The sequence below is a fragment of the Rhinatrema bivittatum genome, chromosome 3, assembly GCF_901001135.1.
Source record: "Rhinatrema bivittatum chromosome 3, aRhiBiv1.1, whole genome shotgun sequence".
Classification (NCBI taxonomy): Eukaryota; Metazoa; Chordata; class Amphibia; order Gymnophiona; family Rhinatrematidae; genus Rhinatrema; species Rhinatrema bivittatum.
In genome coordinates this window covers 56,137,356-56,159,901 of record NC_042617.1, presented here as the reverse complement: position 1 = coordinate 56,159,901, position 22,546 = coordinate 56,137,356, and the positions used below count along the sequence as shown (strand labels likewise).

The window sequence follows — 22,546 nt, the reverse complement described above, 5'->3', positions numbered from 1 at the left end:
AAAAAGTCGGTCTTCTGAGGCAAAAATATCACTTACAGCATGCATATTATATTTACATGCACTGCTATGATGTGAACCAGAAAACACTGCAAAAAAGACACTTGGAACTCCTATGGAATTACATTTTTTGTAACGTGTGCTGCGTGTGGGCTTGGCCCTCTGAAAGCCATGAATAAACGGAATCACCATTACAATTATAGTAAACCTCCCGTACCAAAACAACCCTAACTGCCAGCATTCCAACAGTAACAACCTTATCTATGAAAAGGCAACACTGCACAAATTACACCAAGACCTATAACACCAATGCACCTTCTATTAGGAAAACGAACAAATCAGACTGCTATAGATCTCTACAGATAAATTATATAGCAGCAGAATACCTCACCTCAGTCACACATGGAGAACACAGACAGACCCTGACCAAATACAGACAATTTTGAGGTTATGTTGTATGGGGTCTCCACACAACTGCTGGGCCTCTATACTAGTCTTCAGATGAATTTATATGGAGCTGGCAAAAAGGATGTGAACGCCCATATTCCTTTTAGCAAGTTTAAAATCTACAGTGCTGAAACAATTCTCTGGATGCCATGCCCTAAGTTCTCTTAGTTAATTACAGTCAGAGAGCAAGGTTAGACAGCAGCAAAAGCTGAAGTAAGAATTCGGTAAGAATTACTGAAAATGTCATTTTTTAAGTGCATATATATAAAAAAAAAATCTAAAAGCTTTTTGTTTAAATTATAGCACTTTTGAACTTGGCATGAATGATTGAGAAGACCAGGTTGTCTCCTCTAGCTCAAATGCTTCCATAAGAGTTAGACTCAAAAAATGTTCCTGTTTTTCTGATGTCCCTTTACATCTATTGGTTGTACTCTCTGTGCAGTTAGTCATTTGATCTTAACTATCTCTTCACATCAGTTGATTATCTTAATTGAGATAGCTTTGGCTCTCCATATATTTTGTTGGTTTCAAGAAAAAAAAAATTGAAATTGAATATGCACTAAAAACAAGTGTCAGGTTCTGTGTCTGCAAGAGTCACACAAAGGATCACTTGTCAACTGATCGTGAATACGTAGCGTGATGCTGGTGACTAAAAGATTATGTGAATGTTATGGCAGTAAAATCAGATTGGCCTATTGAGACAACATCGGTGACTGGTAACTACAACACTGAGACTTTAAATCAGAGAAATCTCAATCACCTCAGCCTAGTTGCTATTTATTTATTTAGATTTCTTAATCCACTAACAAAGTATCTCAAGCCAATATATAAAATAAAAGCACAATGAATAACAATGAAACAATAACAGCAATGACTGATGACAGTCAAAGTAACAAATGGAACAAATGGAGATACAGTATTACCAATAAAGATGGGGAATTGATAGGAACCTGGGTGGAAGCAAACCAACAGAGCTTGATTCATGATCCTAAGCTCCCAATTTGCAACCTGCGATTGTAGCGAGAGGCTGACTGTGCAACACCTTTGGTTTGCTTACTGCCACAGGATGGCCTCTGCATGGTGCAAGATCTTGATGAGGCCAACTCATGTGCTCATCGAAGGAAAGACATATAACTTTGGTGAATGGACACAAGAAGCGAAAGAAGTCAATGTACTTGTAATGGGGTAACCACACATGAAGAGGGTAATAAACAGAGTTTACATCTGGGAAGAAGGAGATGCAGGGAGGGAACCTATCCTCCTGCAGGAAGTGAATTGCTTTGATGGACAAACCCAAGAGCTCGATTCAGATTTGAAGGGGACAAAAGTAAGGTAATCACCCAGAGATGGAAATTTATTTTGCTTTCTGTTGAGTTAATTTGAGAGGCAAACAAGCTTAGTCTGGCCTTATTAGAGAAGAAACAAATGTCCGGTGAGTGCTCAGACAGAGCTAGCATTGTTTGTTTAGTTATTTATGGAACTTTATATCATGCATTTACTTGGACAGGAAGAATAAACCTGATAATAATTTAAAGACACCACCCATAAGTTTTAAAATTATGTCTAATCCATACTAGACAAACAAATCTAGCTGTCTGCTCAGTGCATCATAGTATCGTTTTCAATATTTTCTCTTTTTCTTTTCATCATTTTTCCCTTCTGCAACACTGGCTGTGTGGCAGGACCTATGGTCAGCCTCGAATTGGCCATAGCTCCTAGCCCTTAGGATTTATAATCAGCTTAAATGGAGTCAGCATTCGTGCACAGGCCCTCCCCCGGAGGCTGCCTATGGGTGATGATCTCCCAGGGGGTGAGCCTTTGTGAAATTGTGCAGTGTAGATTTGATTTCAAAGGTGAAGGAGTGTTTTCAGTGTGCCTTCCAAGTGAGGCCCTCAGCTTAAGACAGAAAGGGAGAGGCACTGCCCTGCTAGGTCCACAGAAGGATTTTTGCAAATTTTTCTGCTGTTTTCTCACAGTTTTGCCATGAGCCTTCTGACAGGCAGAATCCCCTGCTCAGCAGGTCAGGAGGGAGCTGTGAAACTCTTTGCCCAGTTCAAGAGGAGGCCGCAGTGACTGTGCAGAGAGAAGAGTCTTGATCAGAGATTTTTTTTTTTTTTAACCAAAAGGAAGGAAGCTGTTTCGGAGATGTTTCCTTGCCCTAAGCTGGCCTTTCCTCCCAGAAGGCTGCATCTGCATCTGTTTTGAAGAGGAGTTTGGAGGGAGAAAATAGGAGGACATCGGGAGACCCCCACAATGGAGTTTCCATCCCGGGACACAAGACACTGCCAGGTTGGAGTACAGGATTCTTTGTGGACCTCAGGTACTGGGTAGGGTATCTGTCATGGTTAGGACACCCCCAACCCTCTTGGGACACTTATCATTCCCGGTCATGGAGGATAAGCCAGTTTCAAGCTCCTGCCTGGAGGGACACTTCCACAAAAGTAGAGATCAAGCAAATCCTGGCTTATATAAATCTAAGGACCCTAGATGTGACTGGACATTTTATTTGCTTCACCTCTTGATTATTTTGAACTCAGTCAAAGTAAAGTTTAATTTAAACACCCATCCAAGAGAGACCGGGCTGGTTTGTAAGGGCACCTGTCCCGAAGAGCAAGGGTAACAGACACCTATGGGAAACTACACAACCCTGACCGGGCCAAAAAGGTTTTCCTTCACCCCATGGGAAAAGAATGAGGGGCAAGAGACAGAGGAGGCAGCCACAGTTAATAAATACTTTTATGGCCCTTTGGAATATGTGCCATCCCCCAAGAAAGGGTTACATTTGTATAATCTCTGTATTACCTTAATATGTGTAAAAATCATTGGAAAAAATACACGCCTGAAAGTCATTTCATTTAGGAAAGTCCCTGGAAGTATATTCAGCAAAACAAAATCAATCCCTCCTCATCCCAACCAACCAATCAAAAAAAAAAAAAAAACCCTCCCATACTTGGTGAGGAAGAGTATGGGGCATGTGCTGCCCATGAAGACTATTGATATTGCTGAATTACTTCAGAGGTTTATGCTCCTTTCCTTCCTCCTTACAGGAGAACTACTGAAAGACCAAAGTGACTATTGTGGTCACAAGATCTAAAATACCCATGACTAGCAGACACACAGATGTTGTTCAAGCCACCTTCTTGAAATAAATCTCTGGACAGGATGCCCTGTGTGCATTTCTTGTTCCAAATAACAGACACCGTCTACATCTGTAATATAAAATACTCCAATTTGTTTTGTTGTTGAAATTCTATTGCATGCTCTAGCAGAATCTTCCACTGATCTGCAGGCTTATTAATAAACAATCCAGTGCTAGTAGTGCTGCATAATACAAACATTTGTGCACACTTTGTAAAGTGCCCTGAAAAAAAAATCACTGTTTCATAGGGAGATAAAGAATACCAGTGTAGGAGAATGATGGAATCCGGACTGTGACCTTCCCACTGTCTATTGCTACAGAAACCATAAAAGTAGCAGAACAGCAGAAAAAAAGAGTGACAAAATGCAGAGGAATTATGAACAAGCAGATCCCTCAAATCTTTTGCAAGTCATATCTGCTTGCATTTGTAGCTTTTGGGATAACTCTTTATCTAAAATACCAGCTATCAGTTGGCTCCTGATGTATTCTTCCTTTAAATCATAAGTATCTGAAAGTTCATACAGAGACCATATGTAGGACTCTGCTGTCTTCCTTGTCTCTGTGCTTGCTCATAGAAACACACATTCATGAACAACAAGTTTTGCAATGAAATGTTGATCAAATGTTTTCATTACAATATCATTATTATTCCTCTCTGCCTCTGCAGCAAAGGTGCATGAGCTATAAATGTGTTCGGCTTCACTGGCTTAAATCAAATAGCATACCTGGATTTTCTGTGATTCTGGATTCAGTTTTGTGGCATGTAAAGTTCTATTTCCCGTCTGGCCAATTCACTGGACTATCGAAGAAAAAAACTTTCTGGAGGAGTGAATTCTGGCATCTTCTTTAGATCAAACATTGGAATGGATTTACTTAGCCTGAATCTGACTACTCTGGCTAAGGATGTAATCAGAAGCTAGGCCTACATGAACTCAGGGCTCTCACACAGACACTCACATCATGTGACTGTAACAAGTAAGATGTGCAAGCTACATGGGGAGAAAGTTCTCAGCCTGGACTATGTTTTAGGTACACTGTATGCGTTTTTCATAACACTATTTCAGACGCACAGACAGAAAGGGTTTAACTAACAGAGGCAGGGGGAGGGAAATGGCAGAGGGATAGACAGTGAGCGAGAATCCTCTCCAACAGAAGCAATTCAGCTGCCTAATAAACATAAGAGAGTATTTGTACTACAATGTCATCATTGCAACTATTGCCTTTGCTATATCTGCGTATTCTGCCTGGCTTTCTGGAACATAACTTAGTACTGATAATAAACATCGCTAATCCTGGTATCTATTGTGTGCTGACCCACAGGCTGATGCAATAAAGTACATTCAGCTGAACGTACAGTTTTACCCACACATAAATGTTCATTAGTGCAGGTAAATATCACTTCTGAAGGAGTTTTACCTGCAAAAAATGTGCATTTAAAAATGCGCCCTTGCATGGAAATGCTATGCAAATGAGGGCATTAAGCATTCTCTCCTATTGCAGAGAGGTGTGCTGGCTAAGCACACATTTTCTTAACACGCATTTTAACTCTCAATACATTGGCATAGCATTAGCTTACTGCATCTGGAGTTGAAAAAAAATTTAACCAGTGTGTTAAAACTGTGTGCTGAAATTTAGTGCACAGGCTCTTGTCGCAGAGTTTATTGCATCAGCCTTATAGAATGCATACTTAAGAGTATGTTTTCTTAAGTAGTGGGTCCTGTCAGGAGAGGGAGACCCTGGGGGAAACTGCTTTTTGTGTCTTGAAGTGGTGGATCTCGCTTGAGATGTTACCTGAGGAATGCTAGCCTGTTGTGTCTTTGTTCTTGTGTCCTTACCATACACACTCACAGAGTGACCCTGCAACAGGCATATTTCACTTCTGACACCATGTCATGGGCATCAGCCATTCACTCACAGAAAAGACTGGAGGTGGTTTAGTAGAAACCTTTGATATTAACACCAGTACTCACAACAACAAATTGGCTTCGCAAGCTTCTGCCAGGACTCCCCCTCTTTTACTTCCAGATTCATTCCCCACAGCACCACCTGGTGGCGACCTTCTGTACAGCAGAGCAACCACTTACAAGTTAACTCTGTTACGACAGGGGTAGCTGGAAGTAACCCACCTAGCTGGGATCTGGTGAATGAATTATCTAGACAATGCTTGTACTGGTACAAGCGGCGTGGTTGTTGTCACATGTTTGTGTTATGATAATAAAGCTATGGTCCTTGATTTCCAAGTTTTATGTTTTTGTTTATTGTAAAATGGGTATTTATAGAGTAAGATTTTGTGAAAGAGAGGAGATATGAGGAGAAGACCTGATGGAGTTGCCCATGTTGTGGAGAAACATGTACATGGATTTCATTTTTCCCATCTAAGGCTGAACTGTTCCATAGCATTTTTTAAAGCATTCAATAAGTTTAACTTTGCTTGTTGATCAAATCATAACGTACTTTTGAAGAAATATTTAATTTTATACTTCCTGATAGTTGTAATGGATCATGTCTGTAATGAGACTAAATTGTTTATGTGTATATTTTTTTAAGAACATTTTTCATCGCAAATAAAAAAAACTTAGGCGAGCATTAGCTAAAATTACTTCCCTTTGAAGTGTTCACCCACTGAGATTTTAATTAACCCGCCTGTCTTACTGCATGATTTGTTCAATAAGCAACGTTAAACTTATTGAAAACTTTAAAGATGAATTTTAAAAGCCCGGCACGCACCAAAATTAAGGGATGCACAAAGACGTGAGGCTCGTGCACTCCAACCATATTTTAAAAAGCACCTGTCTACACGCTTTAATGCCATGGCACACATCTCAAAAGTTTCCAAAAAGGGGCGGGGCATGGGTGTGGTCTGGGTGGGGCATGAGCTTTTCGGGGCCTGGCCATGAGATGGTGCGCATAAATACTTACATGCCCAGGCACGCACTGAGGTCCCCTGACACGTTACTTTACTTCTGCTATGGATGACGTGTTAAGTTATAAAAGAAAAGGATCGAACCATTTCTGAGGGGTTTAAAGGGTCTAGAGGGACTGGGTGAATGCAGGCTATCAAACCATGGGAGTTTGGAGGACCTAGCTGTTAACTGGTTGAACTGGTGGACAAACTGGTAAACTGGGAATGGCGTGGGTGCGCGCCCCTTTTTAAAAATCCCCCAACTTATGCGGTAGAAATGGGATTTGTGCCCCCACTTAAAATCAGGCGCACATGTGCGTGCGAGCAGGCTATTTTATTACATGTGTGCACATACGCACGCAAGTTATAAAACAGCTCTGTCCCTGGGCCCAGGCTGACGCACAATCAAATGTGCGACCATGCGCCGGTTTGAAGATTGCCATCCCTGACTTTGTGTACTGCATTTGGTGCAGTATTTTTAATTTAAAACTCAGTAAAGAAATATCAAAATTAACTACTTATCCTCAGTGGTTTTAATCCAGCCATTGCTCAGCCTTTGTGAAAAGGCAAAAATATGCTGCCTCCTCTAAGGTTCCCACTCCCACCACTCTTACTCATCATGCACAAAGGTCTAGTGCCTTGCCAGTGCATTAGAACCCACATCCCAGAAACATAAAGCATTTCCTTTTTAATTCTGTGGCATTTTTCCAGACAAGGGCATGAGTAAATCAGACATTAGACATTTCCCTTAACAGTCAGTAGCTGCATGGTTAACCAATGGACAACTCTGACAAAGTGAAAGGCTTCAGGGTTTGTAATACTGAAACAGCAGGCGTTAAGAGCACACTAAGGTGGTGGATAAGAAATTTAACAGCATTGTGATCATTAGTTGATCTGTCTTTGAAGTTACAAAGCACTAAACTGTTATTACTAAATTAAAATGTATCCGATTAAGCTTTGAAACTCTTGTAATGAATGCACAGAACTAAGCTCCAGTATAATATTTGAACATACTGTGGTAGCAAGGAAGTAATCAATTTTCAAAAACTCTCTTATTTTATCTTCCAGAAGAGGCACTCATTTCCAGATTCAAATAAATTAAATGTTTTAACCTAAAACCTGCTTTAACTCTACCCTGTGATTAAGGATTGGTATTTCTTTATAAAATGTCTTTTTTTTTTACATTTTAATCTGCAGTATTGCCTATCACAATACACAGTAGAAATACTCAAAAACAGTTTAAGAAAAACAAATCGGAGAATCAAACTTATGAGTACATTTGTAGAGAACCATTTAAGGTGAGTAGACAACTTGTAACATGCAAAATCAGTTTTTTTTAAATTCTGCTTTTCACACTTTTTTTCAGCGCTTCAAAGTGGATTACATTCGGGTACTGTAGGTATTTCCTTATCCCCAGAGGGCTTGCAATCTTGTACCTGAGGCAATGGAGAGTAAAGTGACTTGCCCAAGGTCACAAGGAGTGACAGCAGGACTCAAACCCTTGGCTCCTGGTTCTTAGCCCACTGCTCTAACCACTAGCCTACTTCTCCACAAACTTACATGTACCTCAACATATGAAACCAGTCAAACATTACATTCATCCCCCGCCAACACCCACACAGACACATATGTTTCGCCTGAGACTTACTCTGAATATCACGTCTTCAACTTCAACAGCCAACACAGCAGGAGCAGCCTCCCCCTCCCTAGGGCAGGGATTCTCAACTCAGTCCTCAGGACCCAGCCAGCCAGCCTGGTTTTCAGGATCTCCACAATGAATACACATGAGATTGATCTGCATATGACACAGATGGTACATGCAAATGTATCTCATGCGTATTCAGTGTGGATGGCCTGGAAACCTGACTGGCTGGGTGTGTCCTGAGGATTGGGTGTGAGAACTCCTGCCCCAACATACACTTCTCACCTCTGTGGCGTGCCCAATCCCTGCTGCTCCTTTGGACAGGAGATTTAAACTCAAGATTCCTGTGCTGGACCACACAGCACTATACCCTGAGCCGGGGGAGGGGTAAACCAGATTGGAGCTTTTAAAACAGCATCACAGTAACCCGGAAATGCATGGAGATTTAAAAATGAATGGATGAAATTAAATAGAAAACAAGTGTCCAGTATTGTTCATGATTTTTTTGTTTTTTGGCGAGGTTAAAGGGAAGCCATGCCATAGTAATTCCTCTCTTCTCCTTTCTCTTCCAGGGCAATTATTCTGGCACCAGAAGCCTTCATTCACAACTATCCAGAAAGTTTTCCGCCTATTTTAACAGACCCATCTTCTCACTGGTCATGCAGAAATGGTCCTGAAGCCAGGAGCCATGCACCTTCCGGAACCTGATATTATGGACTCGAAATCCAACCATCAGATGTCACCCTCAGTGAGGACCACAGAGGCTCAGAACAGCACCTCCACGGCAGGCCTCCGCTCTAGCTGACCCGGGGTACAGAAGATCCAGTTCAAGAATCGAACTGGATACCTTCCGCATGGCAGCCGCAACACCGAGTCACTAAACTGGCCCTTTTATTATACCAACATACCACATCTTTTCTAAGATACAGGTGACAATGGGATCAAAAAGATGCAGAAAAACAACTGGATGCTACAGAGAGAAATCTGACCCAATCAAGACTGGAACCCACAAACTTTTGATTTAAATACAGGAGGCACAGTGATTAGCCAAAAGTAAGTTCTCCTGTTGTCAAAGTGGTAGGAATGATTATTATCTACATGCAGTTTTTTCCTTTTACTATTAGAGGTGTAGATACACCTCTAATAGTATATATATATATATATATATATATATATATATATATATAGCAGAGAGAGAGAGAGAGATAGATCTATATAAGAGAGAGAAAGAGAGAGAGAGACACACACACACACACTTGTGTATGTGTGGCAGTGGGTGAACAGAATCATTGCAACCAATTCAAGTGTTAAAAAAAAACCAAAAAACAACTTAGTAAATATGGTACAATGTGAAAGTAAAAAGACCCTACACTGTATTAATTAATTAGTACTTGCTTCTTTTTACATAAAAACAGAGGAATAGTGAAAGCATGATGGTAGATAAGGACCTGAAGGTCCATCTAATCTTCTCGCCCCTTATACAACTCTGCAGAGCCTGACTCATCTCAGGCTTAACACACATGCCCTCACAGCCAAGGATTCTCTGTGCTTATTACTTGCTTTTTAAGACGATGCCACTATTTTCACCTCCACTGGCACCTGGGAGACCACCATACATCCACCACTCTTTCTGTGAAGGAATATTTCCTTATGCTACTCCTGAGCCTACGATTTAAAATCTTAACTCATGACCTCTTGTTCTAGAAGGTTTAGTCCACTGGGAAAGGCTTGCCTCTTGTGCATCATTCACACCTCTGAGATATGTGAAGGTGGCTATCATATTCCTCCCTTTCCTTTTCTAGAGCTTATGGGCCAGGCTCTGGGACAGAAAGGAGAAGCAAATGGAAGGAAGGAGAGAAGAACCTGGAGCCTGGGCAGGTAAGAGAAAAAGTGGAACCCATGGGAAAAGAAGAGACAGGCTGCAGAGAGGGAGGAGGGTAGGCTAAGAGGATAGAGCAAGGACCTGCTAAACCCCCAAAAATAAAATAAAATAAAATAAAAACTAGAGATGGAGAAAAATAAAGTACAAGAACAAAAACAGTGAAAAAGGAACAAAAGAAATAATTCATATACATAATAAAGGTGAAGAAACTGTTTGACTTCCTAAAATAAAATATTAAACATCTGGTAAAAATGTATGCTATATAACCACATAATTATCGCATAATCTCCAGAATTATGCAACGGAATCTATCACAGAGCTGCCACAGGAAACTAGAAGCATTGTGTATGCTAGTTCCTCCAGTCAAAGTGTTTCCAAGCAATAATCAATTACTTGATTCTGATTTCAAACAAATGTATTCAATTGCATGCTCTCAATGCAAAATAATTTACTCAGTATAAATAGAAGAGCCAGCACCAAGTGCTCAATGGAATAATTCAGTGGTCAATTTTAGGTGCTTGTTAGCCAAATCTGACCCCAGTACGGCTCCAAAAAGATGGCACAATCTTGCACTTTGAATGCATACTTGCATTATTTCATCCTGTTCGTTTAACAAATTACATTTCAATTTAAATAGCTACTGTTTTCAAAAAAATCATGTTTATACTACGTGCAGATCAGTGATGCACATATGATTGACTACAGAAAACAACAGAGCTAAATCATCAGTACCTGAATTAGCAATTTAATAGACAGAGATATTTAACGTGAATAACTATTCTCGGTGCAATCTGTGCGCCCAGGCCAGTACAATACTCTTGGCGACCTGCCAGTTTGTTTCTGAGAAGGAATAGATTTTCTCATCTTGGCACGGAGTAATCCAGAGCATACCCCTTTGTTCAGTCACTCAAGAGTATGCTGTGCAGCAGAATCAGAAGGAATGGCTGCAGTGGCAATAGCTTTTCAGAGTGCATAAAGACTCCGCATCAGCAAGATTAGCAGGAATAAAGGAATGCGCTTATGGGGTGCCATTCTAATCCAAAAAAGTCAATGTCCCTTGTGCACTGCATATTGCAAGAATAGATACCTCCTGCTGAGGACTGAGTAAAAGGGGTGTGCATTCATTTCTGTAGTTTATGAGTACTTAAACAACCAAAGTGGATGAAACAAATTGAAAAAAAAAAAAAAGCATCAGAAAAAGGTACTGAAATGAAAAGCAAGCCAAACTGAAAAAATGTTTCTGGGCACGTGCCTACTGAGTAAAGAAAGGCTTCAGTCCACAATGGGACTTTCAAAGTTTACTTGCAAAGCCGTAACAAGAGAAATTTCTCATCATACTTGGAATCCACAGGTGAAAAAAACCATGTCAAAATGTGTAGGAGGGTTTCTAAATTGTTCACAGCAGTCCAAGGCACACCAGTCAAATGAGGATATTTTATATCACATACGTGTTCTGCAGCTAATCTGACAGCTCTATTAACACCAAGTATCTAGACTATCATGGGAGTAACTGCTCTGGCCAACATAATAATAATAATAAATTAAACCATCATTTGAGTCCAGCAGCATTATTATCCTGAGGGAAGAGAGGGAAGAGCTTTCTTATTCTTTGCTTAATCAAAACATGCCCATCTATCATGCTGTAATAAAAAGTAGTTTATTTGCTTGCTATGCAACGCCTGACCTTTTGCTTGTTCCAAGCTTATAAGGACAGGTAGAGTCAGTCTTGCTTATGCAATAAACTTCTGCCCGACTGCAATCTAGAATTACAAGATACACAGTAACATAATAAATGGCGGCAGATAAGAGCAATTGGCCCATCCAGTCTGTCCGGTTATTTTGGTCTACACTACTAAGGCTATATCCCAACCGCCAGCCGCAGACCCTTTCGTTTGTGTTAATGGAGCTGTCAGATTAGCTGCAGCATGCTTATGGGATAGAGAATAACCTCATTTGAACTTGTAAAATATCGTTCTGTATCCAAGTCAGTTTTTGTTGTCTTCCTCATTGGTTCTCTTGTGAGTCGACAAGCATACAGGTTCCTGCACTTAATCCCTGTTAGGTTTGATTTCCTGCCTACCCTTTTATTATAACAATTTTTGACTTATTATATATTCCTCTGCCCTTGTTAGAGTTCATATAGTTTGTTGGCCCTTGAAAATGTATTGCAAACAAGATGTTGTAGTATGTGTGCTATTGAGAACCATATGGGTTCCCTTCTTCAGATTTCCAAATGTATATATATATGTTTGTGTGTGTGTGTGTATGTGTGTGAATATATATGTGTGCGTGTATATATATATATATATATATATATATATATATAAATTAATGTTAATTGTTATCTTGTTTGTTGGCCCTTTAAACTATATTGCAAACTATATGAACACTAACAAGGAAGAGGAATATATAATTGATCAAACATTGTTATAATGAAAGGATAGGCAAGAAATCAAACCTAACAAGTACAGGAACCTGTATGCTCATCGATTCACAAGAGAACCAATGAGGAAGAAGACAACAAAAACTGACTTGGATACAGAGCGATATTTTACAAGTTCAAATGAGGCCATTTTATATCCCATAAGCATGCTGCAGCTAATCTGACAGCTCCATTACATTTAATTTGCACCAAGTCTTGGTGCTTTAATTTAGTTTTCTAAACTTTGTGGCAGAAGATTTAATCTTCCTGGTTGTGCAATGGTCGCAACATCAGCGAGTTCCCGATGGACTTGGTTAACAGGGCATTAACCCCTCCCCTCCTGTTTTGCAGGACACCGCTTCTGAATCTCAGCCAAATGGGAAAGAATAGACTGTCCACAGCTCAGAGCTCAGACCCCAGCCAAAAGACTAGCACTTTAATTTACTGCTCTGCTGGGCTGAAGCACTCTTGCTTTGGGAGGCAGCAACTGTCAACTAATGCCCTTTCCCTCAGCAAGTATGACTCCATTAAGCTCTGCTGCTGACTTTCCTTTAAATTTACTATCATTTACAAAAAGATAAAAAGACATAAATGTTTATCAAATGAGCTACTCTGCTCACCATTCTACCTTATGAGAGCAACAGGCATTATGATTGGTTAAGAACCCTTAACACGAAACGTATCATCATTCCACTTAAAATCAGAAACTGACTATGTAAAGCTGCTTTTGTGTTGATGCATATTCATACTGACTTCATTAAGTCATCTGCTACTCAAAGTCTGTCTTCAATAGCATTGCTAAATATTAATAAATGAGCACATTAACTTTTCTTAGAATGCATTTGCTCAGGAGTTGACTTTAAATGCTATTAAAAATAAGTACCGGTAGTTAAAATCGATGAAAGAAAGTGCAGTAGTCGCTCAGTTAGCAAGCTTAACTTGAAGCATTACTTTAAGTTGTTCAAAATATATTTAATGGTCCTTTTCAATTTGTTTTGCACATATTAATTAAACTGAAAAGTTAAAATGCTTCTCCTTTTGATAAATGTAGAAAATAGGGTCTTAGCACACAAGGATATCTGTAATGCTGAAGCCCAAGCCACTTTTTTGGTTGAAGCTAATTTATCACCGAAATACACATGTCACGATGTACTAATGACTTGAATATGTAAATGCCATAAGGCACCAGGAAAAAAAAAAATGTTCCTCCTAGCCTACTTAATTCAGCTGGATCTTTCCTTGGCAGTGTTCACTTACAGGCGTTTCCAAAGAGTGCCTTAGACTGACACGAGTAGCGTGACTACTGCCTAACTGGATCCTATCTCAAAACATCTGTAAGAAAAATATGGTAAATGTAACTTTCTAATGTTCCAGTCAGTGTGCCGTTCATGTGCAGATAGCAGATTATCACAGCCTTTTTCCTGGGCCTAGCAGTTTTTTCATATTATGGGAAGCTCTTTCACTTACCTGGAATGCCACAACTTTAAAATGAACACTATTTTAGAACAGTAAAGACAATTAATTACTTTAACATTTCAGCTTTTGCTTGTTCACAGCTTTTTTACTCGAGGACTGAGAACTGCCTTGCAGTCTAAAGATCGAGTCAAGAGGATAACTTGATAAACAAGAATGGTTTTCCTTTTAACCTTCAGATCACGATTATGAATATATTGACCAGGGATGCTCAAACCAGTCCTTGGGGCCTACCCAGCCAGTCAGGTTTTCAGGATATCTCTAATGAATATGCATGAGATGTATTTGCATGAACTACCTCCTATGCATGCACATTTTTCTCATGCATATTTACCAGAGATATCTTGAAAACCCGACTAGCTGGGGAGGCCAAGGACTGGTTTGTGCACCTCTGATATACACACACACACACACACACAAACTAGAGCATTCATTTTCATTGTGAAGGGTACGACATCCTTCAATATTTTATTACATTTATTAGACTAGAAAATACAAAAGATTACATGAGATGTGGCTTGTGAAATTGAAAAGAATGAACTGTGGATTTAACAAATATATTGCGGGGGTAATTTTCAAAGAGAATTCTGTGCATAAAAAGGTATTACGCACAGAAATGGTCTTTTACAAAGTTGCCCACCTCACTATGGGCCTCATTTTCTAAAGTATCGCAGGCCTGCGATACTTTAGGGTATGAGGGGCGGGGGCCCGAAACGGGGGGCGGGCCTGCGCTAGCCGGCAGCGATCGCACCGTCGCGGTACAATCACTGCCGGTTTCACACCCAATAGTGCCACCATAGGAGGACACGAAAAGGGCCTTACCTTTTTGTCGTCCGCGGCGTCTTCGCGGAGTCGGCCCCGGTGACGCCCCGACTCCTCCTCTTCCGGGGCCGACTCCGCCCCCATTTTGGTATTGCACGCGATAAGGGACTTTTCACGTGCGAAACGTCCCTTATCGCATGTGATCCGGATGGAAAATGAGGCCCTATGAGGGTAAACGTACAGACACGTTCTTCACGTTCCTGCGCAATTTACCCAGACTGAGCATAGGCATTCCTGGGGGAGGAGTTGGAGGGTTTGCATTTACACACATACTTTATAAAGTTCTGTTGTACATATGTACGTTTTCAGGGACCTTTTCTGTGCATCAAATAGTTGGTGTACTTTGGGCGGGGTAGTTTTGGTGGGATCATTTTCAAAGTGGACTTACGTGCGTAAGTCTGCTTTGAAAATTGGTGCATTTGCAGCATAAGTTAGGTAGGGTATTTGAAAATGACTCTCTCCACATACGTCGTATAGCCAGATAACAAAAGAAGACCTACCCAAAATAGCAACTACTTCATCATCCTGGATTACTTCTAGAGATCCTGAAACCACAAAGCACAGGGTGTCAATGCTCTCCCCTGCATGATAAATCAGGTCTCCCGGGGCACAGTGCACAGTTTGAAACTCCATGGCCAAAGCTCGCAAGCATCCATCACTGGCCAGTCTAAAAGCAGGATGCTCTTTGAAAACTTTCCGGTTCAGGTGCACACAGATGTCCGCTCGCATGTCCTTTGGACAAATCTGTAAAACCTAAAATGAGATAAGATAATCAGTTTTCACATCATAATGTAATACAAGCAATCTTCTCTGACCGCAAATCAGCACCGATTACTTCATAGAACAACAAAAAACTACTGTACTGTCATCAGATGTTTGCCGTCAACCAAACAGAACCCCACTGAAGCTAGTTTAGTCCACTTTTCAATGCAAAAAATAGAAAAAAAGGCAGTACTAACACGAGTCTGAAACCTGTGATCAGTAGCACGAACCATTAAGGCTTCAACCTCAGCTACTGACCATTTATGCAACTTAAATAGTTAAGGCTGGAGTCTTGATGATTGGAGCTACAGTTCATAAATGTCAAACATAAGCTAATTCAACCTTGTGCCTGTCGGTGTTATCATGTATTGCATAGGCATGTACTTTGCATTAGAAAAACATTTACTAAAATGTTGAAAACCATTACTCGAAACACACGATTTTTGAACTGTCTTGCAAGCTCTAATTCTAAACAATCTGGACTATTGCAATTCCCTGTTCCTGGGTCTACCCGCACATTCTATTCGTCCTTTACATCTAATTCAAAATACCGCAGCACGCATTCTGACTGGTATATGTTTGAGAGATCATATCACACCTGTTCTGCACTCCTTGCTTTGGTTACCAGTTTCATTACTAATTCAATACAAAATACTTACATTCATTTTCAGTTTAATACACAAGTCATCTATCTGGCTAAACACATTTATAAACTCACCAGACATCTAAGTTCCACAAATAAGAGCTTAGTAGAAATTATAACTCCAAAAATGGCCAGATTAGATATAACCAGAAATCGTGCTTTTTCAGTTGCCAGACTAAGACTATGAAATGGTATCCTTGAGTCGCTGAGAGAAATGACTGATTTGAAAGACTGCAAAAAGAACTTGAAGACTTAATTTATTCAAATATGCATATAATTGTTTGAATCCTCCCTATTGTTTGCTCTGTAAACCTGTAAGCTCTTAAAAACACCTTGAAGACGTATTTATTGAAACAGGCCTTTAATTAATTTCAGAATCCTCCTTGCTGCTTCTGCACTTATGTGTTTTTTTGATTGATATTATCAGGTTATGAGTCTGAAAATTTGATGACGCATTTAAACTGACATTTTAGATCCGACCATCTGTTGCATTTTTAATTTGTCTGTATTTACTTTTACAACCAGGTTATTTGCTGAATCCTGGCCTTATTAAACTTCTCAATGTGTAGATTATTCTGCATCAACTGATCTCCGTGTAATGACAAACTCAGCTGCAGTCTTATGTTTTATATTTTTAACTTTTATTTGATGTTATTTTATACCAATTGTGTGTTTCTCTTACTTGAGAATGGCATCAAACAATTCGTGTAGAAAGTGGAATAAAATTTTTGAAAATAAATTCAGCACTTGAACCGAATCAATTTAAATAATATTTGAGGCAAAATACATGGAAGGATGAAAAGTGAAGTCAGTATTATCTTAATATTATTGGAAAAAAAAATCTAAAGCATTTCACAACTATATCTGTACAGTACTGATTGAGGAACATCTCAGTAGCATCTGAATGTGTTTCTCCATTGGTGTTCCAAGACGGACAGTGCTGGCCCTATAAACCAGAAGAGTAAAAATTCTATGTCTTCAAGGACAGCAAATTGATCTGGTTTTCAGGCTACCTAGAATGTTTGTATAAGAGATTTATTTTCATTCAGCCGCTTTAGTTTATGCTAAGTCTACACGTTTTGGCCACCCTAGAAACCATTTATTTGTTTCAGATCATTTGTAGCTCACACCCTCCAAAGTTCAGGGCGGGTAACAAAATTACATACATAAACATAGCAAAAGTAAGACATGAACAAACAGGGGCAGATTTCCAAGCCCTATGCGCGTAAATCCATAGGATTTACGCACGTAGGGAGTGTTACACCGCCAGGCCTATTTTACAAAGGCCCGGTGATGCGTGTAAAGCCCCGGGACGCGTCTAAGTCCTGGGGCTTCGAAAAAGGGGCAGGGAGAGTGCTGGGAGGTCCGGGGCGGGGCCAGAGGCCTCCAGCACAGCGGCCATTTGCCGCTGTGTCAGAGGATCTCATGCTGGCAGGCTGCCGGCAGGCACAAGAGGTAAAACAAAGGTCAGGGGAGGGTTAGGATAGGGCTAGGGGACGGGAGGGTTAGGTTAGGAAGTTTGGATTTTGGAGCGGCCTGGGAGGGAATGGGGGAAGGCCGCGGGCGTCGGCGTGTGCATCTTGCACACTAGTGCATCTTGCACTACCCCCTTGCGTGCGCCGACCACCGATTTTATAACATGCGTGCACTTGTGCGCGCATGTTATAAAATCAGGTGTTCATGTGCACGCGCTGGGTAGCGCTTGCACATAGACGCCCACGCGTAGGTATTAAAATCTACCTCACAGCGAGCAGAGCTCTAGACAAATTACCACTTGTTACATTCTGCTTCTACCTGGAAGGCTTGATATGAAATAACCCTAGAAGGTAGGGGGTTTAGTCAGTCCTAAGTGTAGATGGAGGAGGAAGCTCAAGCTTTGCTAAGAGGAGGTTGACTGTTGCTGACAGGGAGAAGGCAACTGTGAAGAAGTGAGCTTTGAAAGATCTTTTAAACTCCTTAGTGTCAGACATGTTAGGAAGCAGCTGCGGGAGTGGATTCCAGAGGGAAGGACCAGCGAGGGGAAAAGGCGCGTTTGTGTGTACATGACAGTCTAGCAACAAGCAGGGAGGGGATTTCTAGGAGGGACTGCAAGGCAGAACGAAGTGAACTTGTAGGGATATAGAATTTAAGAAAACAGCTAGTCCAAGGGGATGTCATGTGGCGTAACAGATTGTGTGCTGAATCCTATACTGTACAGGGACCCAGTGAAGGGCTTGTAGCTTTGGAGTAATGTTTTGTGGGCACTGAAGGCTAGAGTTTGACAATCCTGCTTAAAGCACTATTCATGGTCATCCTGCGAATGTGCAGGAGTTTGCCAGGGTTACCCCCCCCCCCCCCCGCCGCTCCACCAAACTTTGTGGAACCAATCAGAAATTGTAATGGAAACCCTAGGGGAATTGTCAGAATCCTGACAATTGGCAGAAGGTTTTAAGGAGCCGGTATTGAATCGAGTGTGCATAGCGACATTGACTAGATGTAACTACTTTCAGCTCATTTATTATGATGGCACAAACAGCTTTGCGGATAAAACAGAAATCTGTTTTACTGCCTTGGATTTCACACATAGAACAATGTTGTGTCCTTGGCTTTCAGCAACGTGTTCATGCTTTGTTGAAAAGATGCTGGGCAGTGCAGCTTTATTAATCGTTTTTTTTAATTAAAATACAAATGGACAATTAAAGAAAGAAAAGCAGGATGGCTTTCCTTTAATACTGTACAGCACTTGCATTTCTTAAGCTATTGTTAATCCTTGCTTCCGAGAGTGACCTACATCTTGCCCGAGCACCTCTGTTTTTACGTATGTCCATAGGGAGGCTCCACTCCGCTGCATAGGAAACTACAACTACAGCTAGAAAGAAAAGCCAGCTACTCCCCCTTTCTCATTAGTCTCTCTCTTGCCCTCTCACACCTACACAAATTGCAGAGACCAGTATAATAATAATGCATTCAGTGCACGGCAAAGAAAAAGCAAAGGAAATTCTGTACCAACAATTAGCGAGTGAATAGTTCACATCACTGATACAGTTATATCACCAGGTAGAGCAGGCAGTTTTAATGGGTTAGCATGAGTCTGAAACAGTTAGGTTCTGTGGCATTACATTAGAGGAAAGACTGCATGCGAGAGCCTGCGGCTGGAACTCAATCTGTATTACTATTACTATTTAGCATTTATCCAGCACTAATCAGCATTCATTTTAAAATGTTTCCTAGACTTTGCTTTTTATTTGGCCAGTGGTTCAAACAATTACTCAGCAGTTTGTAAAATGTTTGAAGAGTTCATTTTATAAAGAAGCCCACCCTTAAACATTTGCTCTGCTTGTGGAAGATTGACTAACTTCATCTGCTAAAACTGCCAACTGTGCAGGGATGTGGAAGTGACGGCATGGTTTATTCATTAAAAGCCATTTTAGAAGCTGTGTATAAAAGCAAAATCAATAGAGCTTGGACACTGACATGTATGAAATGGAAAAGCTGAACGCATTTTTATGTATATATTTGCCACATAAACCTGCTTTGTAACTTTTTCTTTTTTGTTTTATATCTTATTCCTGTTCATTGTACTTAAGACATAATTCAATTTAAAAAATACCACTGAAAACAGAGCTCATTTCAGTGCAATTTAATTTGTATTATGCAGTAGGGTGTGCAGGCCACAGATTTTTGGTTCTGTTCATTTCGTTTCTGGGGTGAGGTTTTTATCATTTTGGGGGCTTTAATCATTTTCAGGCCGATTTAATAAAAGGTACGGGAGAGCCAGCGCTCCGAGTTGAGCGCCCGCTCTCCTGACGCGCACCGGGGCACCTCTCCTGGGCACGCGATTCTGTATTTAAATTAGGCCTGGAGCTAATAAGGAGGCGCTAGGGACAATAGAGCGTCCCTAGCGCCTCCTTATTAGCGGAAGAGTCGGCTGTCAGCGGGTCGACAACTGAAGCTTAATTTTTCCAGCGTCGACTTTCGAACCCGCTGATTTTCAGAAAATGGATGCCGGCAAAATTGAGTGTCCGCTTTCGAACCTGCTTTTTTTTTTGGTTCCTCTGACTTAATATCACTAGGATATTAAGTCGGAGGGGGTACAGAAAAGCAGTTTTTTCTTCTTTTCTGTACACTTTTCCTGGTGAATTTCTGAGCCAATCTGCACATTTTACTTTCAGTATCCCGCGGGGATAACTAATAGGCTCATCAACATGCATCTGCATGTGATGAGCGCTACTAGTTTCAGGGGGGTTGGCAGCGCGTTTTCCACGTGCTATTACCCCTTACAGTAGAAGGGGTAATAGGGGTGCGTCGAAAACGCGCGTCCAAACAGGTGTTAACTGGTGCGCTTGGCCGAGTGCCCCGAACTGTATCGGCCTGGTTGGAAATAGCATGCACTGTTTCCAAACTGAACACAATATTTGGAAAGAGTGTGAACTATTTACAAAAGGCGCACAGTATCCAGAAAAAGTGTGTGCTATTTTCAGAAATGAATACCTTGAACGTTTTCCAGTTTTTCAGCACCGGCAGGGATTTGTTTCTTTTAAACAAAGCAAATTGAAAAGGGGCTTTTTCAGTTCCAATCCTTAATCGTTCCAAGCTAATGCACATTCCTATTAGGCAGTCTTACTGAAGCATATTCCAGACTACATGGGAAGTGTTGTTGCAGCTTGTCTTCAAACCGGCGTGAGGGCACGTATTTGTGCACATACGTCGGCTCGCAGCCAGGGACACGGCCATTTTATAAAATAGCCTATAGACTATAAAATAGTCTGGCCACACGCACATGTGCGCCACATTTTAAGTGGGCGTGCGCACGTGCACTCAAGACCCGCTTCTGCCACGTACATTGGAGGCTTTTAAAAGGGGCATGTGCCGACACCATTCCCAGTTTACCAGTGCAGCCATCAGTTCACCTGGTTTGATAGCCTACACCCCCCTCCCCCAGTTACCCCAGACTCTTTAAACCCCTCAGAATTGGCTCGATTCTTTTTTTTTTTTTTACTTTTACATCATCCACAACAGAAGTAAAGTTGCGTGGCAGGGGACCTCGGCGTGCGCCAGGGCGCATAAGTATTTACGCGGTCATCTCTGGTTCATGCCCCAAATTGCCCATATCCCACCCAGACCATGCCCCGCCCTCTTTTTTAGAACTATTGGAGATGTGCATGCTGCAGGAGATATGCGCGCAGCCGGGCGGCTTTTAAAATCCTCTCGGCACATGTGAGCTTGAATTATTCACGCATCCCCTAATTAATGCATGCACCAGCCTTTTAAAATTCACCTCATAATGAATATAGCAAACAGGCTGTCATCATCCATAAATGCAAAGCATAAAAATTGGGGCTAAGCCTTGGCTAGCTAGAATGGTAAGTTCAATCTTTAAAGAGAGACACGCACCCTTACCTTGCAGCAGGCACCATGAGTCTGACATGTTACAAGGAATAAAATGTTACCAAATAAAAAAATATATATAAGGTGACTGTAAGTAGGTTTAGGAGTGCAAGGATCTGTCCGCTACAAGACACTGCCAGCTGCCCTCCCACCTTACTTGTGATCCTAAGACAGTGTGTATTCTCCTTACAAATAGACTTTTATTTGTCAGATTTGGCAGGTTATAACATTTAGTAAAAAAATCCCTGTCTCTAACATACTGGCCACTAAGCATCGGTTTTCCCTAAAGAAAGCTCTGTATAATGGGTGGTGACAGACATGCCATAAACCTTAGCCAACACTTACCCCTGATTCCAAATTCAGGTGATGCCTCTGTTCACCTCTGAAGCAGGAGAGTTGGAGAGCATGGGCAGGGGAGAGGCTTGCTTCTTGGGCTTAGTACTGGTCGAGCAAGAAGGCTATCCAGGAAGGAGACTAGCTTCTGCCTCTGGTGCTTGTTGGCTATCGGGGCTTGCTCTCACCTCTCAACATCTCTAACTCCGTGTCTTTCTCCACACCTCTTCAGGGTGTCTCATCTCTCCAGGCCTTCTGCCCCAGTCTCTTGGTCACACCTAGGCTTCTCCCTTCGATGGCAAGGAGTGCTGGTCTGCTCCTGATTTCCCTTTCGCTTTTAGGGGTGCTTCGGCACAGGGTCTTGCTTTCTCAGAATTTGCTCTCCAGGGGGGTCCATTGCTTTCTGGGTTTGTGCTCCTTCCTTTCTTCTTCTTTGCCCCCCCTGTCTTATACTTCCCAGGATGATGAATATACATAATCTCATGCATAACCATGTGGTGGGTGGAGGGTCTTTTGCCGCATTGCAGGTCTTCTTCCCCCTCCCCATTTCTTCAGGGGGAGAACTGCCACATCTGTACGCCAAGCTGTCTGCCAGTATCAGCGTTTTTCTCTATCTCTGACTGTCCCTCCTCCCCCCCCCCCCCCCATGATGGGGGTCTTTCCTGACCTTTTCTTGCTTGGCTCATCCATAACTCCTGCTTATGGATGTCTCTCT

General features: G+C 41.4%; 1 protein-coding gene across 1 annotated transcript in view; it reads right to left on the bottom strand.

The window, feature by feature from the left end:
* The window catches only part of KCNH1 (potassium voltage-gated channel subfamily H member 1), a 734,951-nt gene that overhangs the window by 280,749 nt on the left and 431,656 nt on the right, over positions 1–22,546 (bottom strand). Inside the window, exon 13 of the mRNA XM_029593284.1 lies at positions 15,227–15,479. Coding sequence (XP_029449144.1) covers positions 15,227–15,479 — 253 coding nt within the window. The remainder of the gene's footprint in view (positions 1–15,226; positions 15,480–22,546) is intronic.